Source organism: Orcinus orca, chromosome 6, assembly GCF_937001465.1.
Source record: "Orcinus orca chromosome 6, mOrcOrc1.1, whole genome shotgun sequence".
In the NCBI taxonomy this organism is placed as follows: domain Eukaryota; kingdom Metazoa; phylum Chordata; class Mammalia; order Artiodactyla; family Delphinidae; genus Orcinus; species Orcinus orca.
The window spans coordinates 75831621-75857275 of NC_064564.1; the positions used below are offsets into that span (position 1 = coordinate 75831621).

At 37.5% G+C, this 25655-nt stretch overlaps 1 protein-coding gene and 1 pseudogene across 1 annotated transcript in view; one reads left to right on the forward strand and one right to left on the reverse strand.

Moving 5' to 3' along the window:
* TRPM6 (transient receptor potential cation channel subfamily M member 6) overlaps positions 1–25655 on the reverse strand; it is a 193416-nt gene that overhangs the window by 103328 nt on the left and 64433 nt on the right. The window contains exons 15-23 of the mRNA XM_033440262.2: positions 23858–23992; positions 21782–22062; positions 20195–20423; positions 16025–16177; positions 11016–11162; positions 6998–7126; positions 5439–5690; positions 3382–3556; positions 3063–3177 (exon numbers count right to left, since the gene is read on the reverse strand). Coding sequence (XP_033296153.2) covers positions 3063–3177; positions 3382–3556; positions 5439–5690; positions 6998–7126; positions 11016–11162; positions 16025–16177; positions 20195–20423; positions 21782–22062; positions 23858–23992 — 1616 coding nt within the window. The remainder of the gene's footprint in view (positions 1–3062; positions 3178–3381; positions 3557–5438; positions 5691–6997; positions 7127–11015; positions 11163–16024; positions 16178–20194; positions 20424–21781; positions 22063–23857; positions 23993–25655) is intronic.
* On the forward strand, positions 11170–13756 carry LOC101282915 (dynamin-like 120 kDa protein, mitochondrial; annotated as a pseudogene).

Here is a 25655-nt window from a genome sequence, read left to right on the forward strand (position 1 = left end):
TAATGTCAAACGTGACAAGTGCTAGAATAATCCTCCTTAAAACATTCAAACGAAAGAATATTAATGAAGAAGAAGAGATGGAAGAAAAATCAATTCATCCTAAAATAAGTCAATAAGAAGAGCTTCGATTCAGCAGCTAGATCAATTATTTATATTAACCTTACAATAAAAGTGACTCCTTATTGGTAGGCCACCTTGGGATTTTTCTCCCTTTAATTATATCAATTATAATATGCAGATAGTGCAGTAAATATGTTGATATTATAGAACTTGTAATAGAAGTTGTGGTGAGTGGAACAAATTCACCCTTAACTATTTAACTTTAAGTCTATAACATGATATGGGTGGGGAGGACACAATGGAATATCCATCTTAATATTTTGCTTAGGCTAATATGTAATTTATTTTCTTTAGAGAAAGATGGCAGAGAAGTACTTGAGAAGGGCAGCCACATTTAGCAAATAAAAATGCAGGTAACCCTAAACTGCAGTAATGATAAAGAGAAGGAACCCGAACTATCCTGGAGAAAGCCAACTTAGGATGAGAGGAGGAGGGAAGTTTCACAGTTCATAAAGTAGATGAAGGAAACATTGACGACTGACTCAGTTTAACGGTAGTTCTCAAAGTGCAGTCACTGAGCCACCAGCACTGCATCGCCTGAGAACAGGTCAGGAATGCAAATTCTTGGGCCCTATCCAGAACGACCCAATTAGCGATCTGTGTCTCAGTGAGTCCTCCAGATAATTCTGCACAATCAAGTTTGAGGGCCACCAAAATTACATGTTACTCCCACTGCAAGTGTGATCACAGCCTGCCCACCAGCAGGTGGCGATCTTCACAGTGTATTTCAGGTTCTTTGTAATTACAGAATCTGGAAAGGGGCCTCTGGACAAGTAGTCCGATCTGGGGTTGCTCAGCTTGTATGGTCCTCAGTGTATTCATCTCAGTGAGAAGACTAGCCTGTGGGAGGATTTGTCAGCCTCCCTTTTGACACCTGCCGTTTTTGAGAAACAAAAATCTCATACCCACTCCTAATCTTATTTGAAATGTCAAAAAAATAGCTACAGTAATTAAACACGAGCAAATGTTACAAGTGCATAAAATGGTGAGGCTAAAGGGAGATGATAGCTATCACATAATCTTGTAACAAGCAAAAAAGTATGTTTTCCCCATATATACGCAACAACAGTCCTCTTTGTGTGTGTTCTGATTTATTTTGCTTGCCTTCAGCCTTTATCTCCTCTACTTTCTTTACTTAACTTCTATGCATTGATTTCCCTTTTCTTATCTATCTTTCTTCAGTGAGATAATTAATGAATAAAATACCTAGTACAGTGTCTGGCATAAAAGAGGCATTCAGAAAATACTAGTTTCTTCCCATCACTTCACTTGATTTCTTTCATCCATTAAACAAATATGTGCCAGGCACTCTTTTCAGGGCCTGGGATAAATTCATGGGCAAAAAATGGCCAAAAAAAACCCCCCAAAACCAAAAAAACAAACTTGTTCTTGTGGAGCTTATATTCCAGTATAAGAGATAAACGGGGGGAAAACACAATATAGAGATAAATTATAAAATATATTTGTATATATAAGTCGGTAGTATAAAGAAAGAAGAGTAAGGGGGACCAGGCATGCCAAGGAGATGGTTGAAGGAAAGGGGGCTGCACTTTTAAATAATATCCTTAGGTTAGGGCTAATTAAAGAGGGGACATTTGAGCAAAGGCTTGAAGGAGGTGAGGGAATGGACCACACTGATATCTGGGGTAAGAGCATTCCAGGCAGAGGGAACAGCAACTGCAAACACCCCTGTGTTGTTTGAAAAACTGTGAGGGGCCAGTGTGGCTGGAGAGGCATGGATTCGGGGAATAGTAGTGTGATGGGTGACTGGAGAAGTAGCAGAGAAGCTAGGTCATTGTAGAAACTTTGACTTTTACCCAGAAGGAAATGGGGAACCTTGAATGGTTTGGAGCAGATGAGTGACATCATCTGACATATGTTTTAAAGGTCATTAGGGAATAGAGTGATTAATTAATTTAAAAAATTTAAGTGTCATTAGGGCTACTGTGTTGAGAACAGAATATAGGGGCCAAAGACAGAAGCAGAGAAATAAACTAGGAAGCTTTGTGGTAGTAGCAGTGGGGTGGTGAGAGGCGGTTGGACTGATGATCTATTTGAAGATGGAGTCAACAGGTATTCCTGACAGTCTAGAGCTAGAAATATGAGACGCATTAAGAATGCCAAGGTTTTTGGTCCGAACAATGGGAAAGATGAAGCTTTGACAGAAACATGTGGTCTTCCTTATAGATTTGGGAAAGACTACAAGCAGAATAAGTGTATGTTGGGAAAGAGGGGAGATCAAGAATTTGGACATTTGAAAGTTCAGAAATCTATTGGGTTGGCCAAAACGTTCATTCGGGTTTGTCCATAAGAGGTTATGGAAAAACCCAAACGAACTTTTTGGCCAACCCAATATTATATATCTGACTGGTAATGGAATAGGAGAGCTGGATCTACAGGACTGAAGTTCAAGAAAGAGATCTAGGCTGAAGATATCAGTTGGGATTTGTCAGTATACATATACAGGAAACTGAACAAGATCACCAAAGTGTAAACAAAACAAACGTCTGGGCCCAGGGACATTCCAATGTTAAAAGGTTGAAGAGAATATGATGCTCCAGAAAAGAAGACTGAGAAGAAGTGAAAAGTGATATAGAAGAAAACAGAGAATGAGATATACTGAGAGCCAATGAAGGGAAGTTATCAAGGACCCTTTAACCAACTTTCAGCCTCGTCAACTGTTACTCTCCACGATTCCAAATTATTGCTTAATTACAGTGTATGATCTCCTTTCAGTCCGCTGTTATTACACTCTCTATTTATTGTTTTTTCTCTTCTCATATTCTGCTGCCTTCCTGCCAGTAGTTCCATGCCCATATTTTAAAACCATAGTAATTAGACATGAAACACACAAAAAACAAAGGTTACATGTGAATCTTTCAAAATACCTGCATGCATTTTTGATTCATACAAAATAACTGTATTTGATTAAAATAACCTACTTGAAGAAAGCAATCAACAGGTTCACCATGATGATATATTGCACGAAGAGGTAGACAGCTTGCAGGAACGGAGTAAGAAAAGAACCAGGAGGGCAGGACGGCTGGCTTGAACAAACTACAAATAAAGAATTTAAAAGAATGAGAGATAAGGTGAATCACGGTCCTATGACTCTAGACAAATATTTAGCATATTGACTTAGCAGAATACCACAAACTCTTGACATTTTTAAGATTCAGATGGTTGTTTTCCAGGGTTCTTTATTACTCTGAGTATCTACAAAGGTTCAATTGCTGCATGGTGGCGGAATCCTCTACGTACCATCTATCTCTGAAGCATAGACTTCTCCATAGATCATCCAGTATGGCTCAAACACGATATCTCGAGCAAGGCTCCAGGATGGGGGCTCCTTTGGTGAAAGTATGGCCTTGCGCGCCACTCCAAAGCTCAGCAGGACGATGGCCATGATGATCACGATGTAGAACATGTTTGCCGTCTGCAAAAAAGCACAGCACAGCCAGAAGTTTACCACAGATTTGAAATTTAAAACAAATCAAACACCTGCAGCCATCATAATTATACCTGCCAATAATAAGACTGTCTAGTCATTGACCAAAATGCCTAGTCCATGAATAGCTGGATTTCCTTTGGCTAACACATTTTGTTTTCTCTGCACAGTATATGTTTCATGTCAATGTAGTCTATGGAGTAATTTAAGTGTGCTAACTGTAGAGGATCTGTGCTTCTTTTTTTAAGATGTGATGAAATATGAATAGCGTTTGATTAACTAATATCTAACTTTTCATCAGAGGTTAGAAAAAGAAAAAAAAAATAGGGATATTCAAATTAGTAAAATGGCTCCTTATTCCCAGGATTATCTTCAGGAGTTAGAGTCTGAGAAATTGATCAGACCAAGGATCTGCTCCAAGGTACTGAACATCCTAATGAAGTGAAGAATTTTTTTTTTAAAGATGCAAAAACAACTATAAAATGATGTTTGTTAAATCCAGTGGTTCATTAACTCGCAAACACGTAGTCTTTGTATTCAAAGTAAGCCTGATTGTTATAATGCACAATGGAGCACATACAGTACACACATGTACTATACACACATGTATATATAGCACATGTACTGTAATTTTCTAAAGGCTCTTTTAAATAATTCATTTCAATTACTAAATGTACATCAGTTCAACCCACTTGTTCCCTGTGGCAGAGACATACTCCGTGAATATTCCATGAGCTTCCCTTCCATGAGGCAGGAGCCACCTGACCTATTCCTGGCCACTGGGCTGTGGAGTAACAGTGATTTGAGTCACTTCCCATCCAGAGCAGTTAAAAGCTGTTAGATGTTCTCCATCCCTCTTATTCCCTGTCATAGGAAACCTCAGAAGCCACATGTTGACACAGCTATGTCCCAAGATGGAATGATTTGGGATCCCTGAGTCACTGGGTAGAGGGTGGCCTCCATGAGCATACATCAATCTTTGTATCAGGGAGAAATAAACTTGTGCTAAGTCACTGAGATACAGTGATTACCTCAGCATAACCTACTGAATTAATACCAATGTCACCAAGACCAGAGAAAATATTGCTGGTCTAAGAGAAAAGTATAAAATAAAAAAAATCTATCTTTGAAATCCTGGAGGTTCTCCCTTTTCTGTCTTCTTCCTTTGTTTCAACACTACCTTTCCTTCTCAAGAACTTGCCCCTTCCCTGCCAGTGAGTATTCCAGAAGAAAAAGCAAAGATGATCTTGAGGTACTGTCCTTCTTAGGTCCTGTGCAAAGCCAGTTGGACAGGGCTAATACAAGTGCACAGTGAGCTCAGATGGCAGACAGAGCCAGGTGGCCCAGATTTGAATCCTGGCTCCCCGACTTACGCCTTTGGGAAATTTACCTGAACTCCATTTCCTTGAACATAAAATGTGGATATTAATAGTACCCATGTCGTAAAGTTGTTTTGAAGATTAAATGAGTTAATACATACAAAGTACTTAGAACAATCTGTGGCCCACAGTAATCACTATTTAAGAGTTGGCTGGGGGTGGAGAGATAAAAAGACAAATCAATATTTCAGCAGAAAATATGATTGGTGGTAGCCTCACATAAATCTGGCCCTCAGGAATTACTGTGCTCAGAGACAAATATGATTCAACCCCCCATCATCTGGCCCTAACGAAAAGGGTAAGCTGAGTATTGTAATCAATTACCCAATATGCTATCCAAGGACATTTGTTAAATATGAATTTATGGTTATAAGGAAAGTGGGGATGACGTGTGTGCTTCTTTAAATAATTTCAAAAGTTAAACCAATGTATGTGAACCATGAAATTAAGTAGAACTATTAAAAGAACACCAGATTATACAGCAGACTCACCATTTTTGCAATCATGGTCACATAGGGACCAGCATGTTGATTCACAGCAAAGAAGTCCAGGAGCCGTGAGAACCAGAATATGATGTCGATGCAGTATATGAGTCTTCCCGCCGTGTAAAAAGGGGGGTCACCCCACCGAAGGCCAAAACCCACCAAAAACAGGCCAGTAGCCACAGTTTCCATCAGATTCCAGTACTCGCTAATCCATACCTTCACCTTTTGAGTAAACTTCCCAGGTTCTGAAATATAGACCTAAAAGATGAAAGAAAGAGGGAAACTTAAAGAATGGGTTATAATCCAAGATCAATATGATCTTTAATACGTCAACTGTTCTTTTAAGGAGTATTTGGAATCATGCCAAACCTTAGATCATAAGGGGATTTTGGAGACGTAAGTTATCCTTGGGGAATGAATTATTTAAACAATTCTATAAATGTAGTTTAATCTCACTGTTAGTACTGGCCAGCTATTTAAAAACGAACCAGAATTTTTTTTAAAAAAGAAAAGTTTTTCTAGCTTTCATTAATCCTAAACCAACACAGGGAAACACCAAGACATTTAAAACTCAATATTGCAATGGAATATAGCTGCAATTCCATTTCATGATGTATAGCCTAGTGCAAAAAAACCAAAGAATCCTGTAATCTGGCCCCACTACTGCAATTTAGTGAGTAGTTAGCAAATTACTCAGAATGTGATATTAGAATTCACTATTATAAGAAATTACCCCTGCAACAGAATATCAGACAAACTTAAATGTAAAACAGTAGAAAGCTATTTTCCCTGAAGCATAATAAAAACGGTAGAATTCGGATAATGTTTTTCTGCTGAATTGTTTTCTGCATAATATACAAGGTTGGTCATATTAGCTCTAGGACAAAATCATTGTATGTAAATGCACAGAGGTAGAGAGAGACATACATATACAATGATATCTAAAACAGCCTAAGTCATACGGTATGTGATTGCAGTTATAACTGGATAGGAATATTCATTCCTTTTCTTTTGTTTTAAGTGACTCATTGCAAACTAAAAATGAAAAGTTTGCTTTGTTTTGTTTCTTGGACTACTTGCCCCAGAGGGATTTTTATCTTAAATGTTCAAAAATGTTTAGTAAGAACTTTCAAAAACTATAAATGAATTCTTTACACATTGCACAACTTTAGCCATTTATGTGCCACTCTGTGACATGAACACAATAATATGCAAGTAATGTTAGGCTATAAAAGAAACATCAGTTTTATTAAAAAAAACACTTTTGGGGAATCAAATAGTTGGAGGGTCTATAAACAACTAGGTACCATCACTCTAGAACTGATAAACGCACTAAGATGTCCCCTAAAATAACTGCTTTCAAAGAGCAGCAACCAACAGAAAGTATTTGGCAACAATAAAAGGTTGAGATCAGAAATTTTCCCCCTAATTACCTTTCCTGTAGCATACAAATCAGAATCATTGCCTGACTCACCCTCATGCTTGGCCTCTCCGTTTTCATCACCCAAGCGCAGAACACGTCTAGCAGAGGTATGTAGAAGACAAAGGCAGAAGGGATAACTCACCTCCCTGACTTTCTCAATGGCATTGGTGAAGATGTAAATGATAACGAGCCACTCTTGCACGGTGGGCTGGGGTTGCATCTCCACCAACACGGTGTAAGTGAACAGCATGAGGAATGCCAAATACACCATCTGTGAGGGGGACATGGATTCCCTGGCCATGAGTGAGAGTCATAATGGAGGATGCCAAGCAGACATGGACCCAAATGAATAGAAACACACACATGAACTTCACCATGATAGCATGAAAATATAACTGGGACCACCCTCTGATTACTGATGACATAATTATCAAAGAAGGCATAGGAATCCACAGTTTTCTACTTTAGGAATTTGTGGAAGGAAAGATCACTGTTCTCAAATGCATGGAAATGGGCATGGTCACATCTTGTTGACTCCTGACCACAATTTTCAGAACCCTGCACATTCCGGCATGGACACAGTCAGGCCAACAGCAAGCCAAGAGAGAATCACACACCTTCCCCTCCATTTAAAAAGAAAACGTGTGTCCCAAGAATGCCAAAGGAGCAGTGTTAGTAGGTGCCTATTTTCAAATATAATAAATTGTGATATTTACTATTGCTGGAAGTTTTATTTTATGCTGATTAAAATATTCTGGTTACCACTTATGGTCTGGGTTCACATCTTCTAACACATGACTCACTGGGCCTACGCAGATTACAGAACTTAGCCAGGCAGCTGTTTCACGGTCCTGAGCTTTCCATAAGTGAGGAGTTCTCAAAACAGTCTATGCCACCTAGAGGCTGCTCTGCCCAGAGTATTCAACCTAGACCTGCAGGAAAATGCTTCACTAATGACACTTGCCAGGCTGGTGGAGTGTGATCTCTGACGCAGGCCGATGCCACTGCGTACAGAGTATAACTTCCATAATGCAAGTCTGCTAAAGGCATGACAGGAATGCAGAGGATGAAGCTGGATTTGAGACTTGGAGAAAGAGGTATATCAGTTGAGTCTTGTAGGATGAACACCATTTCCAGATAAGCAGATAAAGGAGGAAACAGTTTTCCATTTGGAAGTGGCAGAACAGAAATAAAATAAGCTTAGAGGCTGGAGGTTAAAGAGCCAGAAAAGTATACATTAGTATAATAGAAGGAGAAAGAAGACAAGATACAAAAGGGAATTTTTACATAAACTGCACATCCATGAGATGCAGATATGTAAAAGATAGAAACGCATTTATAAACATTAAGCATAATCCTTCTAGTGAATTTTAAGCATCTGTGATAAACTGTTAAGTTAAAATGGTTTAACACTGCTGTGCACACTATGATCTCACTCGTGAAAAAATCTGAAAATATTTGGATAGAAAAAAGTTGAAAGCAGATGTTAAGAATTGCTATCTCTGGGTGCTAGAAAAAGAATAAAATTTGATTGTTTTTTTCCTAAAAAAAAATTTCTGGTTATTGGAAACGTATTGTCCAATTGTGAGTCTCTGTAGTTAAAGACTGTTGACATTTTTTAATTAATTTTAATTAATTTTAATTAATTTTAATTAATTAATTTACTCAAACTGAGTAACAGGTGACAGTTTGACATTTTTATCTACAGCACTTAAGCACTCAGCCTGACACATGATAGACATTCAAGAAATGTATGTTTAATTACTGTGTATATTAAACCTAGATTTCCAGTCTATTCAAAGAATTAAGACACAGTAAACACGTACACACAGATACACAGTGATTAATAGCTTTGTGATCTAACATTCTTATCTTCTTACAATTCCCAGAAGTAGACTAACTACACACACATTTAAAACTGTGACACATATTACTAAGTTGCCTGCCAGAAAGGCTTTATCAGTTTCCACAATCACCAACAATTCATGAGACGGTGCAGTCTTTTCAATAGCTTCAGAGACAATGCACAGTGCTAGCTAATAAACACGTATTAAAAATCCCAGATCAGGGCTTCCCTGGTGGCGCAGTGGTTGAGAGTCCGCCTGCCGATGCAGAGGACACGGGTTTGTGCCCCTGTCCGGGAAGATCCCACATGCCACGGAGCAGCTAGGCCCGTGAGCCCTGGCCGCTGAGCCTGTGCGTCCGGAGCCTGTGCTCCGCAACAGGAGAGGCCACAACAGTGAGAGGCCCGCGTACCGCAAAAAAAAAAGAAAAAAAAAAAAAATCCCAGATCAACAGAGAGAAAAGTACCTATGTGTGTGTTCCTTCTCACAAGAATCATATTATTTTAACCTGGATCCCTATTTCTCATATCTTTTTGAGCTCTACCTAAGTTTAATAAGTCTTCTTCTAAGCTTAGTTCTACACAGAGAATGGCTGAAATCACTTCTGACTATACCATTTGATATTATATACAATAGGTGATATTTCAGGCAGGCATAATGGGTATTAGCATTGCCTATGAGTTAAGAAGCTTAGTAGAGAAGCATATAAAAAAGTTAAAGTAAATTCTATTAATTCTATACTTCTCTAGGTCTATGTTTCAAGGGTTAATATATTTGATGACCTCTTAGGAACATAATTTAAATAAATTTATACGATTAAGCAGTCATGTTTTACATTGTTTTCATGGTGGCCAGGCACTAGATCACTGTAGATATTGGTGGTATTGCTTCTGACTCTTTTTTTTTCCTTCCAATTCTTAAAAAGATATCCAAAAATGTTTACATTTCTTTTTCATCATAGCATTTATAACAAGACACTGCTTCAATAAAGCACACGCACCCTAACCTAGCAATGTAACAGCCATGACTAAAAATGCCCGTGCTCACTGCTAATACCATCCTTAGCTATTTTTGTAGTTGTTGTTGTTCCACTTGCTTAGCTGTACTACTGTCTCTAAGAGTTCATAAGCTAGAAATGTCTAAGGAAAGAAATAGTTGAATACTCTTTACCCAATGATGTGACTATGGTTAAACTCTCTCGAAGCTACTATCAGAGTCTCTAGGATTTTCTGTATTCACAAAATACAGAAAATACAGTATTTCCATATTCACAAAAACGGTGAAATCTCATCATCTGAATGAAGATTTTATTTTTGAAAACAGATAAAATTTATTCAGAGCTATGTACTTATTGAATAAGTATATGAAATAAGTGTGTGGTTGGGCAAGTAAATATTTTTAAATATAACACATTTAGACAAATATCCTTTTATAATCACTTCAAAATGTTTTAGAAATATAAAATCTTGAGCAATTTAACTAACTATAGGTTAGCATTAGAAAAATAAATACTGTTAAATAAATGTGAAAAGCACTCAATACATTTAGTGTACAGTTGTTTTCTCTGTATCTCTCCCATCCATGATAGATTTAGTATTTGTTTACACAATTCAACTTCTAAAATTTTTCTTGTCCTCTACATATTTAGAAGCATTTGCAACTAAGACAAAAAGAAACACTTGAATTTTTTGGTCTATATTATACATTATTCCTACAAAGAAAAAAATCAATTCAACTGCTGATTTTTTGCCCAAGATGGGAAAAGAATCCACTCCCATCACTTAATTCTACAACCATATTGCTCATTCTATTTTTCCACACAGTTTCAGATTCTGAGTCCCAGCTGTGTTAAATGGAAGCACTCAGAAAATGAAGAATGCTTGAGCCTTCACTCCCAAAGTAGGAGATCTGCTCTCACTTTTTCTCACCTCCCTCCAATCTTCTTCCCTACCTCCTTTGTCATTTCCTCCCTTTTTTTTTTTTTTTTTTTTTGCGGTACGCGGGCCTCTCACTGTTGTGGCCTCTCCCGTTGCAGAGCACAGGCTCCGGACGCGCAGGCTCAGTGGCCATGGCTCACGGGCCCAGCAGCTCCACGGCATGTGGGATCCTCCCGGACCAGGGCACGAACCCGTGTCCCCTGCATCAGCAGGCCGACTCTCAACCACTGCGCCACCAGGGAAGCCCCCTCCCTTTTTTTTTAAGTGCACTTTTTACATTTTTATTACAAGTTGGTAAATCAGGCAATATCATTATCAACATTATCATTAGCAATTAACCATCCTGAATACTATATGTAATTTTTGAAATGAGACCAACCGTATAAAACCAAAACTTGACAATTGGAGCACTGTAGAACTCATAGACTTTCCTGGTCCATGGGAGGCTTTGGGGCCCACTCTTCAAATCAAAGTGCTGATTTTCATCTGGTTTCTCATCAGGGCCACTTTCCAAATCATAGTCTTTCTGTAAAATGAGCAAACGATCATTTATTGTCAGAGGCGTAACTAAAATACTGACATTTACAAGTATCTAAAATATTATGTATTTCATAAATACATAAATATAGTAAAAGTATTAGAAATTAACTGGGCACCCACCTGACAAATTACAATCTTAGTCTTGAACGGAAGGAAAACTACATGTATTGTATCAATCTTTGACAGGGTAAGGAGAACAGCGTATTTCTGAAAAGCAAGCTGAGTCTCCCATAGGAAAACCTGTCAAACTGAGTAGTTCCAAGTATTTAAAAATGGTCCCTCTTCCTGTTCTTTTTAATCTCCTTTATCAGTAATTTTGGAACCTAAGGATATTAATAAAATCCTTGTGCAATCAATAACAGAGAATAGAATTATTTCCATAATTCAGGAGGACAAAATGGACACATAATGCTGAAACATCTTTCCCAAATTATAGGGAAGTCAGGCACAGTGTTAGTTTGAGGATTCTGTCTTTGACAGCTTCTCCACTCATTTATAACAGAGGTTCTACCTGAAGCTCATGGACTCTCTGAACTTCTGGAGTTCCTTGAACCTCCTGCAATTATATGCAAGTATTTGTGTTGTGCATGCATTTTTCTAGGGAAAGCATCTTCCATCAGTTTCTCAAAAGTTATGGGCCAGCCTAAAGGGGTTAACAGTTGTAGGTGGTGAGAAATGAGTATCTGTGTGACAAGGAAGTGGTTGCATAAATGTGACTACAGAGGTGTCTACATAGAAGAGCTGTAAGAGAGAAAAAAGAATGGAAAAGAAAGGAAAAAAAAAAAAAGCACTTGCACCCTGGTTGCTTTCGAGAAGAGGGAACTTAGGGATTATGAAAGAGAAGAAAAAGAGATATCACCCTACTTCATAGATTTCTATGTGGTTTTAATCTTTTAACAGGAAATGTGGGCTTCCCTGGTGGCACAGTGGTTAAGAATCCGCCTGCAAATGCAGGGGACATGGGTTCCAGCCCTGGTCTGGGAAGATCCCACATGCCGCGGAGCAACTAAGCCCGTGCGGCACAGCTACTGAGCCTGTGCTCTGCAGCCCACGAGCCACAACTACTGAGTTGGTGCGCCCGAACATCTGAAGCCTGTGCGCCTAGAGCCCGTGCTCCACAACAAGAGGAGCCACCACAATGAGAAGCCCACACACTGCAACGAAGAGTAGCCCTTGCTCACTGCAACTAGAGAAAGCCTGCGCGCAGCAACGAGGACCCAATGCAGCCATAAAGAAAGAAAGAAAGAAAGAAAAAGTTTAAAAAAAAAAAAGAATTGTTTTTGGAATTCAAAACTCCTAAAGACAAGCATGCTAAAGGCACACCAGATGACTACAAGAAATTGAAGCTTTGTTGTGTTGGACTTTTGGAAAATGGTATGGGAGTCAATTGAACAACAGGCTGATAGTTTCAAAGCAACACGTTTTAACCTTGAAACTGAGTAGAAGAATAACTACCCTCGCCTGCGAGAACTTGACCGGAAAAAACTGTTTGAAAAAACTAAAAATGAAATCCTCAATGAAGTTATCAGTCTGAGCCACATTACACCAAAACATTGGGAGGAAATTGTTCAGCAATCTTTGTGGGAAAGAGTATCAACTCATGTGATTGAAAACATCCATCTTCCAGCTACACAGACCATGAATTCAGGGACTTTTAATACTACAGTGGATATCAAGCTTAAACAGTGAATTGATAAACAGCTTCTTAATAAAGCGATCGAGGTTGCTTGGGAGACCCTACAGGAAGAATTTTCCCACTTCATGACAGAACCAAAAGGAAAAGAGCATGATAACATATTTGATAAATTTAAAGAGGCTGTTAAGGAAGAAACTTAAACACCAGAAGTGGAATGATTTTGTGGAGGACAGCTTGAGGGTTACTCAACACAATGCTTTAGAAGACCAGTCCATGTCTGATAAACAGCAGTGAGGTGCAGCTATTTATTTTATGGAAGAGGTTCTTCAGGCTCATCTTAAGGATACTGAAAATGCAACTGAAATATGGAAAGTCCAGATTGGGAAAAGAGGTGGTTACATTGGAAGAATCAGACCCAAGAACAGTGTGTTCACAATGAAACCAAGCATGAACTGAAATGCAATGAGGAACACCCAGCTTATCTTGCAAGTGATGAGATAACTACAGTCCAAAAGAACCTTGAATCCCAAGGAGCAGAAGTAGATACGAGCTTGATTAACGATACTTGGCACCACGTTTAGAGAAGACATTACTTAAAAACAGCTCTAAATCACTGTAACCTTTGTTGAAGAGGCTTTCATTCCTAACAATGGCATTTTGTAGATTCTGAGTAGGAATGCAATGATGTTGTCCTATTTTGTCAAATACAATGCATGCTTGCTGTCACCACAAATACTTTAGTGCAGCAACTTAGAAACTCTGAAGTCAGGTAATTAGAGAAAAATGTCAAAGAGGTATTAGAAGATTTTGCTGAAGATAGCGAGAAGAAAGTTAAATCGCTTACTGCTAAACAAGTTCAAATGGCTGAGGACCTCAAGAAAGTTAGAGAAACTCAAGGAAAACTTGATGCATTTATTGAAGCCCTTCATCAAGAAAAACTGTAATAAAATCCTACTCATATTATAATCAGCTCTGCATACATACAAGAAAACTCCAAAGTCTTTGTCCTCCATTTTTTTTCTTCTGCTATTCCACCTTTCTGAACATAAAATAATCATAGAATAAAAATTTTAAATAAATAAAAAATAATTTTTAAAAAAGAATAATGGCTTTCATTCTCCTATTACCAGTGCTTTCATCATACTTATTATCACACTAGTACCATGACAACAAAGACACTCTAAAAGAGCATCTATGTCCCTCCTGTCTTTGGCTTTCCCCCAAAATACATAATGCCAATTGTGTTCCTCAACTAATCAAGTACATTATACTTAATTAGCATTATGAAAACTTGTATGTCCCACCAAATGCTACCTCTACCCCTTATTCTCTGATTAACAAAATTTTAAACACAAAGCAGATAATCCAAAACTGTTGCTTTAGTTAAATTCAAAGATAAAAGAACATTGTTACTATGATTATAATCCATTCGTAACAGATCAGATTTGAAACACTTTTTCAATAAATGCTTTAACTTGAATAATGGTGAGGTATCATGGATAGTCTGTCTGATTATAGGCTCCATAGTAGCAGGGGCCGCATCTGCCTTAGTTAATGAAACGCCCCCAGAGCTTGTCTGGCTCGTGGAAGGTAGCTATTAGATATTCGTTGAATTATTAATTGATGTGGCCATGTCCAAACCACCAGGTGAGCAACTGCTGTAAGAGAACCACTATATTACAGACAAAATTTAATTTTTCAGGGAATTGTGAGGGCTTACTATCTTTTTTGAATGTTAAGAGCACATTTAATTGGCACCCAAGGAAGGAGTTCTTTCCCTAAGAGTCTCCACTTTAAGAAGAACTGCTTAGTGGAATGCTCCAACTATCTGCAATGCCTTCAGTTTCAGTGAAAGCTTATCTTTCTATGAAACCGCTAAGAGCCAAAAGTGAAGTTACATCCACTTCCAAAGCACTACTTGCAACCAAGTTGCCAACATATTTACATATTTGTTTGTAGATAGATGATAAAGTTTCCTTCATTGTTTACTTCAACAAGCTAATTAAACTTAATATGAACACTGAAGTAGTATAAAGGCAAACATATGTATGTGAATGTCTCACATATAAAGATTGCCTTCTATTTCTAATGGGGTTAGGCAAGCACTACATTTCTTCTTTCCCTAAAAAAAAAAAAAATTGAAATGGTCTAAACTTAGTAACCACATAATCTAACCAGTACAATCACAATTATGACAACTTGACTAACCCAGCTTTGCAAAGAAGAACTCACACACTCTATTGAGTTTAGAATGTACTTGCCATCTTGGACTCTGAGAACCCCAAATGGAACTATCAGGCTTAGAAAAGTAAGAAGGAAAGGGAAGGAAAGGGAAGGGAAGGGAAGGGAGGGAAGGAAGAGGAGAGGAACACATATATACCCAAACAGGCATGATAGTAAAAAATATTTAACTACTGATCCGGTTAACTGTTCTGGCATTAACCAATCAGAATAAAGGCTCAACCAATCACAGCAGATGCCAGCCATACAAACTAATTATAATTATTTTTCATTTAACATTTATCAAATATGTTTTTAATATTATGACAAATACCTCATAAGTACAAAAGCACATCAGACAAGACGCTAGCTAAAGATGCATCACTGAAGAATTAAGTACCAGAAAAGATGTTTACTACATCTCACAGTAAATGACAACTGTATCAGCAGTGATCCAAGCTGAATCATAAAATTCAAAAAATATATGCCCAGACAGCATATTGGAGACTCTCCAGTGAAGCTGCAATAGAAGCAGCTCAAGTTGCCCATGAAAGAGTATACATCTGGGAACTCAAGTAAAACTATTCAAACTCATTGGATATAACAAATGAAAAAACTATGGCGTGAAAGAGTGAAGATCAATGCACATTTTAAACCAGCATCTTTTTAAATAAAGATTTTTAAGGATATGAGGCATCCCTTATTGTAGCTTTAGAGAAACAGTAAGTCTATTTATTCCACTAGTCACAAAGGAAAATGAGAAGTTAAGCAGCTTTCAAGACATAATAAAGTCTTTGATTTTGGCAGAAATAGGATATTTTGCTTAATAACATATGGGGGTTAATTAGAACTATCATACACGCTATACCTGACCTTACTATAATATGATTAAGACTGTTAAATAATTTGTTAAATAAATAAGCTTTGTGTCCGTGTATGTTTGTGTGCCGTCAATGCTATGAAAACCTAGTTCATTATGATATTGCACTAACCAGACAAGCACTTTCTTTGGGAGCGCTGGCATTCTGGTCACCATTATACCACGTAAACTGGGAGTCCTGGGACTGGGGAACATGTGACATCTCTGCTTTGCTTTTAAATTCCAATGTCAAAATGGTGGGTGGGAAAAGAATACTGATGATGATCTTTAAAAGAAAAGAAAACAAAGTAAGTAGTGGGGGTTATACAAGGCACAAGTATGATCCAAATAAAGTTAAGATTTGGGTGTATATAAAATGTCAGCTCCATCCCCAATTCAGTGGATATCCTGATTGTATACATACTTTCCGACTCGAGAATTCCAATTCTAAAAGTGTCTCCCTCAGAAATACTCATGAATCCAAGCATGTGTAGATAGGGATGTTCTTTGCATGGCTATTTGTAATAGCAAAAAATTAGTGTCAACCTGAATGTCCATCTATAGAGGGAGAGCTGATGTGGGACAACTTAACAGTGGAATACAGTCAGCCCTTCATATCCGTGGGTTTCGCATCCACAGATGCAACCAAGTGTGGATCAAAAAAAAAAAAAAATTCCAGAAAGTTCCAAAAAGCAAACTTGAATTTCCCATACATTGGCACCTATTTACATAGCATTTATATTGTATGAGATAGTATAAGTAATCTAGACGCAAAAGTTATATGTAAACACTACACCGTTTTATATAAGGGATTTGAGCATCCACGGATTTTGGTATCCTGAGGGGTCCTGGAACCAATCCCTTGTGGATATTGAGAGACAACTGTACTGTGCAATCATTGAAAAGATAAAAGCAATTCTGAATATAATGAAAGTTATATTGTTAAGTCTAAAAAGAGCAAGTTATAAAATAATATGCACCGTGCAATCCCATTTTAAAAAATTAAAAAATACGATGCATATACATATATGCATTTGAAAGTTTAAAATACATCTACCACACTGTTATATGTTATAATACCCAGAGGCACGGCAGTGAGAAGTCTTCTTTTTCAATGAGCATATTGCTTGAATAATTCTTTAAAGCCACTAAGTAGTTACTATCATATAAAACACATGAAAATTTATTCATATTATAAAATCAACAATATAAAAACATATCAAGTCACCTTCTGTTAGATGCATCTCCCATCACACATATATTTTCTCTGCCAGTAAAACCCAACAAAGATAGAAATCAAGACATCCACGATTTTTTCATTCTATTGCTAACATTCATGAATTTATTTATAGTCTATTCAAAAGAATTTTTATCTTCAACCTGTATTGGCCTTTCAGGGTAAAGAGTTTAGAAGATTTACTAAATATTGTGACAATCATCCTGGTGAACATTATCTCTTTCGAGCTAAAATTAGGCCTAGTATTCTGGGATTCAGTGAATAAAGGTAAGATTAACCCAGACTATATACCACTCATGATTAAAGAAACTAAAGTCATGTCCTTGTCGACTTCATTTTTTTTTATGCTGAAATGACCTTTTGTTGTTTTTTTTTGGTTTTTTTTATAACATCTTTATTGGAGTATAATTGCTTTACAATGGTGTGTTAGTTTCTGCTTTATAACAAAGTGAATCAGTTATACATATACATATGTTCCCATATCTCTTCCCTCTTGCGTCTCCCTCCCTCCCAACCTCCCTATCCCACCCCCTCTAGGTGGTCACAAAGCACCGAGCTGATCTCCCTGTGCTATGCGGCTGCTTCCCACTAGCTATCTATTTTACATTTGGTAGTGTATACATGTCAATGCCACTCTCTCACTTTGTCACAGCTTACCCTTCCCCCTCCCCATATCCTCAAGTCCATTCTCTAGTAGGTCTGTGTCTTTATTCCCGTCTTACCCCTAGGTTCTTCATGACTGTTTTTTTTCTTAGAATCCATATATATGTGTTAGCACACAGTATTTGTTTTTCTCTTTCTGACTTAACTTCACTCTGTATGACAGACTCTAGGTCCATCCACCTCACTACAAATAACTCAATTTAGTTTCTTTTTATGGCTGAGTAATATTCCATTGTATATATGTGCCACATCTTCTTTATCCAATCATCCAATGATGGACACTTAGGTTGCTTCCATCTCCGGGCTATTGTAAATAGAGCTGCAATGAACATTTTGGTACATGACTCTTTTTGAATTATGGTTTTCTCAGGGTATATGCCCAGTAGTGGGATTGCTGGGTCATATGGTAGTTCTATTTGTAGTTTTTTAAGGAACCTCCATACTGTTCTCCATAGTGGCTGTATCAATTTACATTCCCACCAGCAATGCAAGAGTGTTACCTTTTCTCCACACCCTCTCCAGCATTTATTGTTTCTAGATTTTTTGATGATGGCCATTCTGACCCATGTGAGATGATATTTCATTGCAGTTTTGATTTGCATTTCTCTAATGATTAATGATGTTGAGCATTCTTTCATGTGTTTGTTGGCAATCTGTATATCTTCTTTGGAGAAATGTCTATTTGTTGTTTTGTTTTAAAGCTTGATTTCCTGTGAAGGTTCTCTGGACTTTTCCCAGTCTGATAGGATTGGTTTGTTGGTGTGCTTGTTTTCTTTTCGGATGTAGAACCCAAAATACATGCAATCTTCCAGGTCTGGAAACACCATAGTTAGCAGGCACAATGACAATATTACACTAATTAATTCCTAACCCACTTCCTGAAAAGGCTCCACATTCTTTTGCCCTTGACCGTTGCAGAACAATTGGCTTGTGAAACAGTATTCAATAAAATCAATATTCCATTTCCAACGAATAGGTCAGAGTCTATTCTACAGAAGCACTTAAATGAGTTTTCCCTTCCACATAAAACTCTACAAGGTCTTCCTCCAGTCTTCATCCACATGGAATTAGTCTGACTAGGACATTTTACATTTGCAAAAGTGTTCCCAAAACTCACAAGCCAAGCACTGAGGAATTAGGATCCAGGCACGGATGATATAAAAATAAAGTATACAAGGAGCACAAAGTTATTAAGTTCTCAGTAACAAGAATTTCTATTCAACTAAAGTATGTACAGGACAGAGCCATGGAGAAAATTATTTCTCAAAATCCCAGCTATCTATACCCCCATCTCACTCTCTGAACATTTAAAAAGAGTTATTGCCAGCACTTGTGCAGCTAGAGGTGGACCCATTTACATCTCTGCTTCATCATTTCCAAGGCTGAAATCGAAACAGATCAAAGGAGAACTTCTTCTAGAAACAATTGTTGTTTCTCCAATATTTTGTTAAAGAGGAATCTATGTGAAATAATTTCTGGTTGACATTCCTCGTTTCCACAATATCATTAGTGGAATTAAAATGTACAAGCTCTTTTATACATTTTATGTCATATCTTTTAGTTGTTTGTGTTTTCTATAGTTTGCCGACCAAAAAAATGTTTTTAAAAACAGTCATTCTATTTGGGACACATCATATCTTTAAGAGCTCTAAGGAGAATAAAATTAAAATATAAATTATAACCTTGTGTAGCTCTTAATGATCATGCTTCATCCCCATTTTTTCTGTTTCATAAGCTATGTACTTCTTAAGCATGACCATAACCTAGAACTTTTTAGGCTTAGGTTTGATGTCAAAAATTAAATGCCTTTAATAATTAACTAAATTACTCTTGATAATTCAAGATGAAAGATGAGGCTAAACCATAATGGAATAGAAAAATTTGGAGATAGTTAGTGGTGTGAACAAATGTGTTTGAGGGCAGCTTTATAAAATAGCCATTTATTTCCTGAAACATCACATTAGGTGAACACAACAACAGAAATTGCTAATTTTATTTAGTTTATCATGAGTTAGTATTTTTAAGCTGAGAAAATTTTCACTAAGAAGTCTCATTTACTTCTGTTATAATTATCAGAGGCAATGGTGTTTACTAATAATGAAATCTTGTTTATGTTTGTACATTCTTTTAACTTCTTCTAACCAGCCTCTCATGAGTATGCCTTTGTGATGGACGGAGCTGGCACAATTGTGCCCATTTTTTAAAAGAAACTGTGGTAGTGGGAGATAAAGTAATTGTCAGAGGTTCCACTGTGAAGATCTCAGCTCATCTGTGAGAATCAAAGACATTAACTGGTTTTCCTGAAGGTAATCTTCTGGAGCAAGGGAAAAATGAACTCAAGAGTATAGACCTCAACAGTATAGACTAAACTAACGTTAAACTCTATAAAGCAAGTAAATATACCTTTAACCAAGAGTTTTTCCTCATTTTCAGACGCCCCATCCACATATCTGTCAGTAGCATTTGGGTACAAGTATGTGAAACAAAGGGCCTCAACCCTCCAGAAACAGCCAGTTTTAAACAGGTAGAATTGCTCCAGTTCTTGAGTTCATAGGTCAACAGTTTCATGGCCATTCTTTCATTCTGTTTGAATGCCTTCTCCAACACATCTAGGGCAAGCCGGCCAAACTGTCTGCAATGACACAGTGGTGAGTGGCAAAAATAAATGCAGGTGAGAGCCCCAGAAACATTAAAAAAGATTAGATATGAGACTCAGAAAAGACCAAGACAAAAGAGGGAACAGTAAAATGCAGAAGCTGTTTAAAAGGGATTGCCGCTCAGGAAATGGATTGTTCTGCCTTTCTTAAAAGAACAGAACTAGAGGGTTTCCACCAGGAGTGCCTGAGCTATCCATGGGGAGAAGCGAATCCACACCACAAAGCAAGCTGTGTATGGCTTGATGTGGGGCTCCCTGATAGTACCTAATAAAGAATTTTTTGACAGAAAAGATTGTTCAAAAACTGAACTAGCATTTAAGGAAAAACTGTAGAAACTCCCCTCGCCACTCCTTTTTTTTTTTTTTTTTAAAGATTTTAGGGACTTCCCTGGTGGCGCATTGGTTAAGAATCTGCCTGCCAATGCAGGCTCAAACAGGTGTGAACCCTGGATCAGGAAGATCCCACGTGCCGCAGAGCAACTAAGCCCGTGCACCACAACTACTGAGCCTGCATGACAACTACTGAAGCCTGTGCACCTAGAGCCCACACACCACAACGAAGAGTAGCCCCCGCTCACTGGCAACTAGAGAAAGCCCGCACGCAGCAACAAACACCCAACACAGCCAATAAATATATAAATAAATAAATTTAAAGATTTTACAAAATACACAGATGACTTAAGTAAGAAACTAGACCAGGAGACACCCCCAGATGATCTTCTTGGAGGTCGTTTTCTCTAAAAAGTAGACACTGTCATTCTCTGGAATTTTTTTAATCAAAATGATAAATTAGTTTCTATTAACTCTAGCTTTCTTTCTTTCCCTACTACTACAATGCTTTAGTAAATCAAAAAATCAAAACATTTCTAACTTTTCTATCTTCTACCATCACTCTCTGGTAATTTAATACATAATATATTTATTTGTTTTCCTGTCTGAGTGGCACTTCAAGAACAAATTTTAATATAACTTAGTATCAAAGAGTTTGAGAGTTAGGAGGACTTCCAAAATCATTCATTGAACATTTTATAGTTAAGAAACTAAAGTCCCGAAATCTGGTCAAGTGATTTGACAATTAGTAAAGAGCTGGAATAGGTCTAGAACCCAAGTCTCCTGACTTGAAGGCCACCTCTCTTCCTTTTAGTCCTTAAAATACCTCAAGACCCTTATTTATGGGAGAGTCCATGAACCACACTCATCTTACAAGTTCACTTCATACAAGTTCACATCTTACAAGTCCACTCATCTTACAAGTTCTAAGCTGAGGGAGATAAGCGTGTCTAACCATTCTAAGAACTGTCGATGTTAATATCAGGTAAAGGGAGAACTCCTACTTTGAGTAATTTTTCAGCTCTTCTGAGGCATCATCAACCATGTTGCTCTCCTTGGCTTCCCGGGCCATTGCTCGGTACAGTATACAAGCAATTACTGCCTTGACTGTGGCCTCCTCTCCGTGCTGCCAGAAGAACATGGCCATCTTCTGCCTTTTCATTAGCACAGCCCAAACCAGCAGGTCATTATAAGGATAAATAAAGCCAGTAGAGTCAGGGTCATCTGATATATTTTGTTCTTCTTTTGACTTCTTCCTTGATTTATGAAGGGCTACAGACTTTTCCTGTTAGAATACAAAATAGGAGTGGGTGTCCAAATACTCAAATGCGTGATGTTCTACCTGACAAAACACATCGGGTATCCTAAAAATATTTTTAAATCACCGAAAAGAGATGGAAATAATAATAGAACTTTATAAATCAGAAACCAAAATTTTGGCCTTTTTTAATCCATTTCTTGTTGCTTCTAATAATTCCAGGGTCCCTAGGCAGAGATACCTTAAGTTCACTTAACACAACTTAAAACACTATACCTTTGGAATAGAGCCACTAACTATACAACAATTTTCAATTTCTCAAGGAAATGGGCTGAAATAACATATGAGATAAACGATAACTATTAAAAAAAAGAACTCTAACCTTACCTTACAAATAGATTCATTATCTTCCTCTTAGAAAAATGGCAACTAGTGTTGCCAACATTCATACAAATAGATTGATTTTAATTTTGCTTTCCTTTATTCTGACTATATTCCCCTAGTGATGGTAATAGGTAATAATGAAATACTATTCTCTACCTGGTAAAACCACCTTTTATAGATCATCTCAAAAACCATTCTCTAACCCCCATAGTCTTCTATATCACTTTGTATGTATCTCTCTCTCGATGCTCATCGTACTGCGCTGTGGTTATTACTTTGGGAGGGAGGGTGGGACCATTTCTCAGTCATAATTATATCTTCTCCAACACACCTGCATCTCAAATTCAACCAAGTGCCCAAACTAATGCCTGGCAAATAACAAGATTCAATAATCATTCTTTTTTTTTTTTTAACATCTTTATTGGAGTATAATTGCTTTACAATGGTGTGTTAGTTTCTGCTTTATAACAAAGTGAACCAGCTATACATATACATACATCCCCATATCTCCTCCGTCTTGTGTCTCCCTCCCACCCTCCCTATCCCACCCCTCTAGGTGGTCACAAAGCATCGAGCTGATCTCCCTGTGCTATGCGGCTGCTTCCCACTAGCTATCTATTTTACATTTGGTAGTATATATGAGTCCATGCCACTCTCTCACTTTGTCTCAGCTTATTCTTTTTAATTAAAGGAGATCACAGCAAAAATAGTAACAAGCTTCCTCTATTTCTATAAATGAAGGGAATTTATGTTCATGTTTTATGACCAACGGTAATTTTATGAAATATCTTTTCATTCTAAGAGCTATAAAAAGCAAACCTCTTTCAGCCAACATAGGAACCATTTATATGGAAACTCTTAACAAAAGCATTCACCCCCAGAGGAAAGTGGGATTGAGGTAGTAAAGGGAGGGGGGCATAATACTGCTCACACACACTCACATGCACACACACAGTCATAAATACATTATCATTGTCATACTGTAACATTAGGTCAAAATTATATTTCAGAAAGCTTCAAAAGGGAAAAAAGAAGATGCAAGAGGGCAGTGTCAGAGAACAGAAAGGAGAAGGAAACAGTCACCTCCAATTAGCCTTGGGGAAAGGAGGAGGAGGGTGCACTGTTGGGCTAGTAATTCTATTTTTTAGTACCATCCCATGGACTGCCTTCCTGAGTCAACATCTGGACATGGTAGAGGTAGGAACAAGGAAGGCAGCCTGAGGTGCCAGCCCCGGCAAATCATTTAGTTGCTTGTCCTGGGCGTTTGCTCATCATTGTTAGAGAACACCTGTATTATGCTTCTGACTTGCACCATCTGTTTATAGTGCTTGTAAATGATCCCTCTATTTGTATGCCCCATTCTCAAACTTTAAATGAAGAAAAGATCTCAGTCTTTAAGGACAATTTTCTTTTCAAATCTAAAATAAGTAACTGGTACCTTGACTTTGTAAGGTTGGGCAGTTCTAATGAACTGGTAGTGCAGTGTGCTTTCTGCAGATTCATTTCTATTTCCTGAGCGGCATCTTCGGTGAAGAGGGGGCTGAGGAAGGCTTTGAGCAAAAGTGGTCACTTGCTGGAATATGTTATTTTATTTTTAAAATAAAACAAAAAGGGAAAAAGATGATTATAGTGGTAACAATTAACATTTGATTTCTAGACAACAATAAAAACAAATATAATACTGTGTCCTATCAAATATCCAATGGTTCTGTCTCTCATCCAAGATTAGTAGTTAATTACTCCTCCAACAAGAGCCTCTCATGATCCCCTTCTTACTAAGCACACTCTTATTTCCTAACATCTTAGAGAACATGTTCTTTTGCTCCCTGTCATATATCTGCATTCCTTTTCTATGTGGAAATTCCATTAGAATCAATCGATGTTCTATACCTGAAACAAGTTCAGAATAGGCAATAAAGATTCACAGTTCTGATAAGAAAAAGTTCCCATTCACAAACAGCTCCAAGGTTAAGCTTCAGTTAGAAAGTTACAGAATTTCTCCAGGTGTTATATCACTACTGGAATTCCAGTGGCTAGGCCCAATAACAACATAATTAATTGCTTGTCAGCATGAAGCTTTCATCAATGAAAAACAAAAACAAACGAGAGCATTCTTAAAGGGACTGACATAAAATTCCCAACACAAACCGTATCAGGAACTTTGAACTTTATTTTACTTATTTATTAATATTTATTTATTTATTTTATTTGTACTTTATTTTATTTATTTTTAGTTTGTGTTTTACAGATATAAATTAGATATAGAAGTAACGGGGTCCAACTTTTTAAAGAAACTACTCAAATTATTATCATTATTATTACTGTGATATAGAATTAATAGTATCACTAGTAATAATCATAATGACTATTAGTATTAAGTTACTCTATACCCTCTATGTACCAGGAATATGGGTTTTCCTGGCTATTCTAGGTATTATTTTATTTAATCCTTTTGATAAATTTATGAAAGGGGTATTATATTATTATTCCCATTTTAAAGATAAGGAAACTGACACAGAGAGGTTAAGTTTCTCACTCAAGATTACACAGCTACTAATGAACAAAACTAAGATTCAGTCCCAGATCTCTCCGACTCCAAACCATGTATTCGTTAACTGCTACGATCTAATTTACTAGGAAACACAATAAACTCTGTACTCCTTCACTAGAAAATAATTAGAGAAATGGGCAATTTCCTACCCATTTCCAGAAAGGGCATTAGAGGAACCTGCCTAGCATGCTCCCCACTGGGCTGCACCAAGGTCACAGTCAGTCCTATACCTGCCACTGGTAACCTCAGAGCAAGGCGTATTTTGCTTACTTGAAGGCATTGATACCTCAAGTGTATCCCTATGCCTGTGAAACGCCAATAAAGAACATTTTCTCTTTGAGAGTTGCGTTTCTTTCTGTTTTGTTTTCTCATCCCTTAAAGCCAAGCTGTGTTTTCACTTCACATCATTCTTTAAAAATAAAGGTCAAAAGTAGCTTGATATTCTAGACTCTTCATGTGATCTTATCCCAAAGTATCTTTCCAGTGTCATCCCTCACAACCTTCTGGCACTTGTCCAGTGACAAAGGTCTCCTTGTCACTGCAAAACCATGCCCTGGTGTTCACAGCACTGTGCCCTTTAACTGTTCCCGCTCTTCTCTCAGCCAAAAATGCCCCAAACTACCTTTTCTAACACTTTCATTATCCCCTAATAAGAACTAGGCTCTTCAGTTTACTGATCTGTACT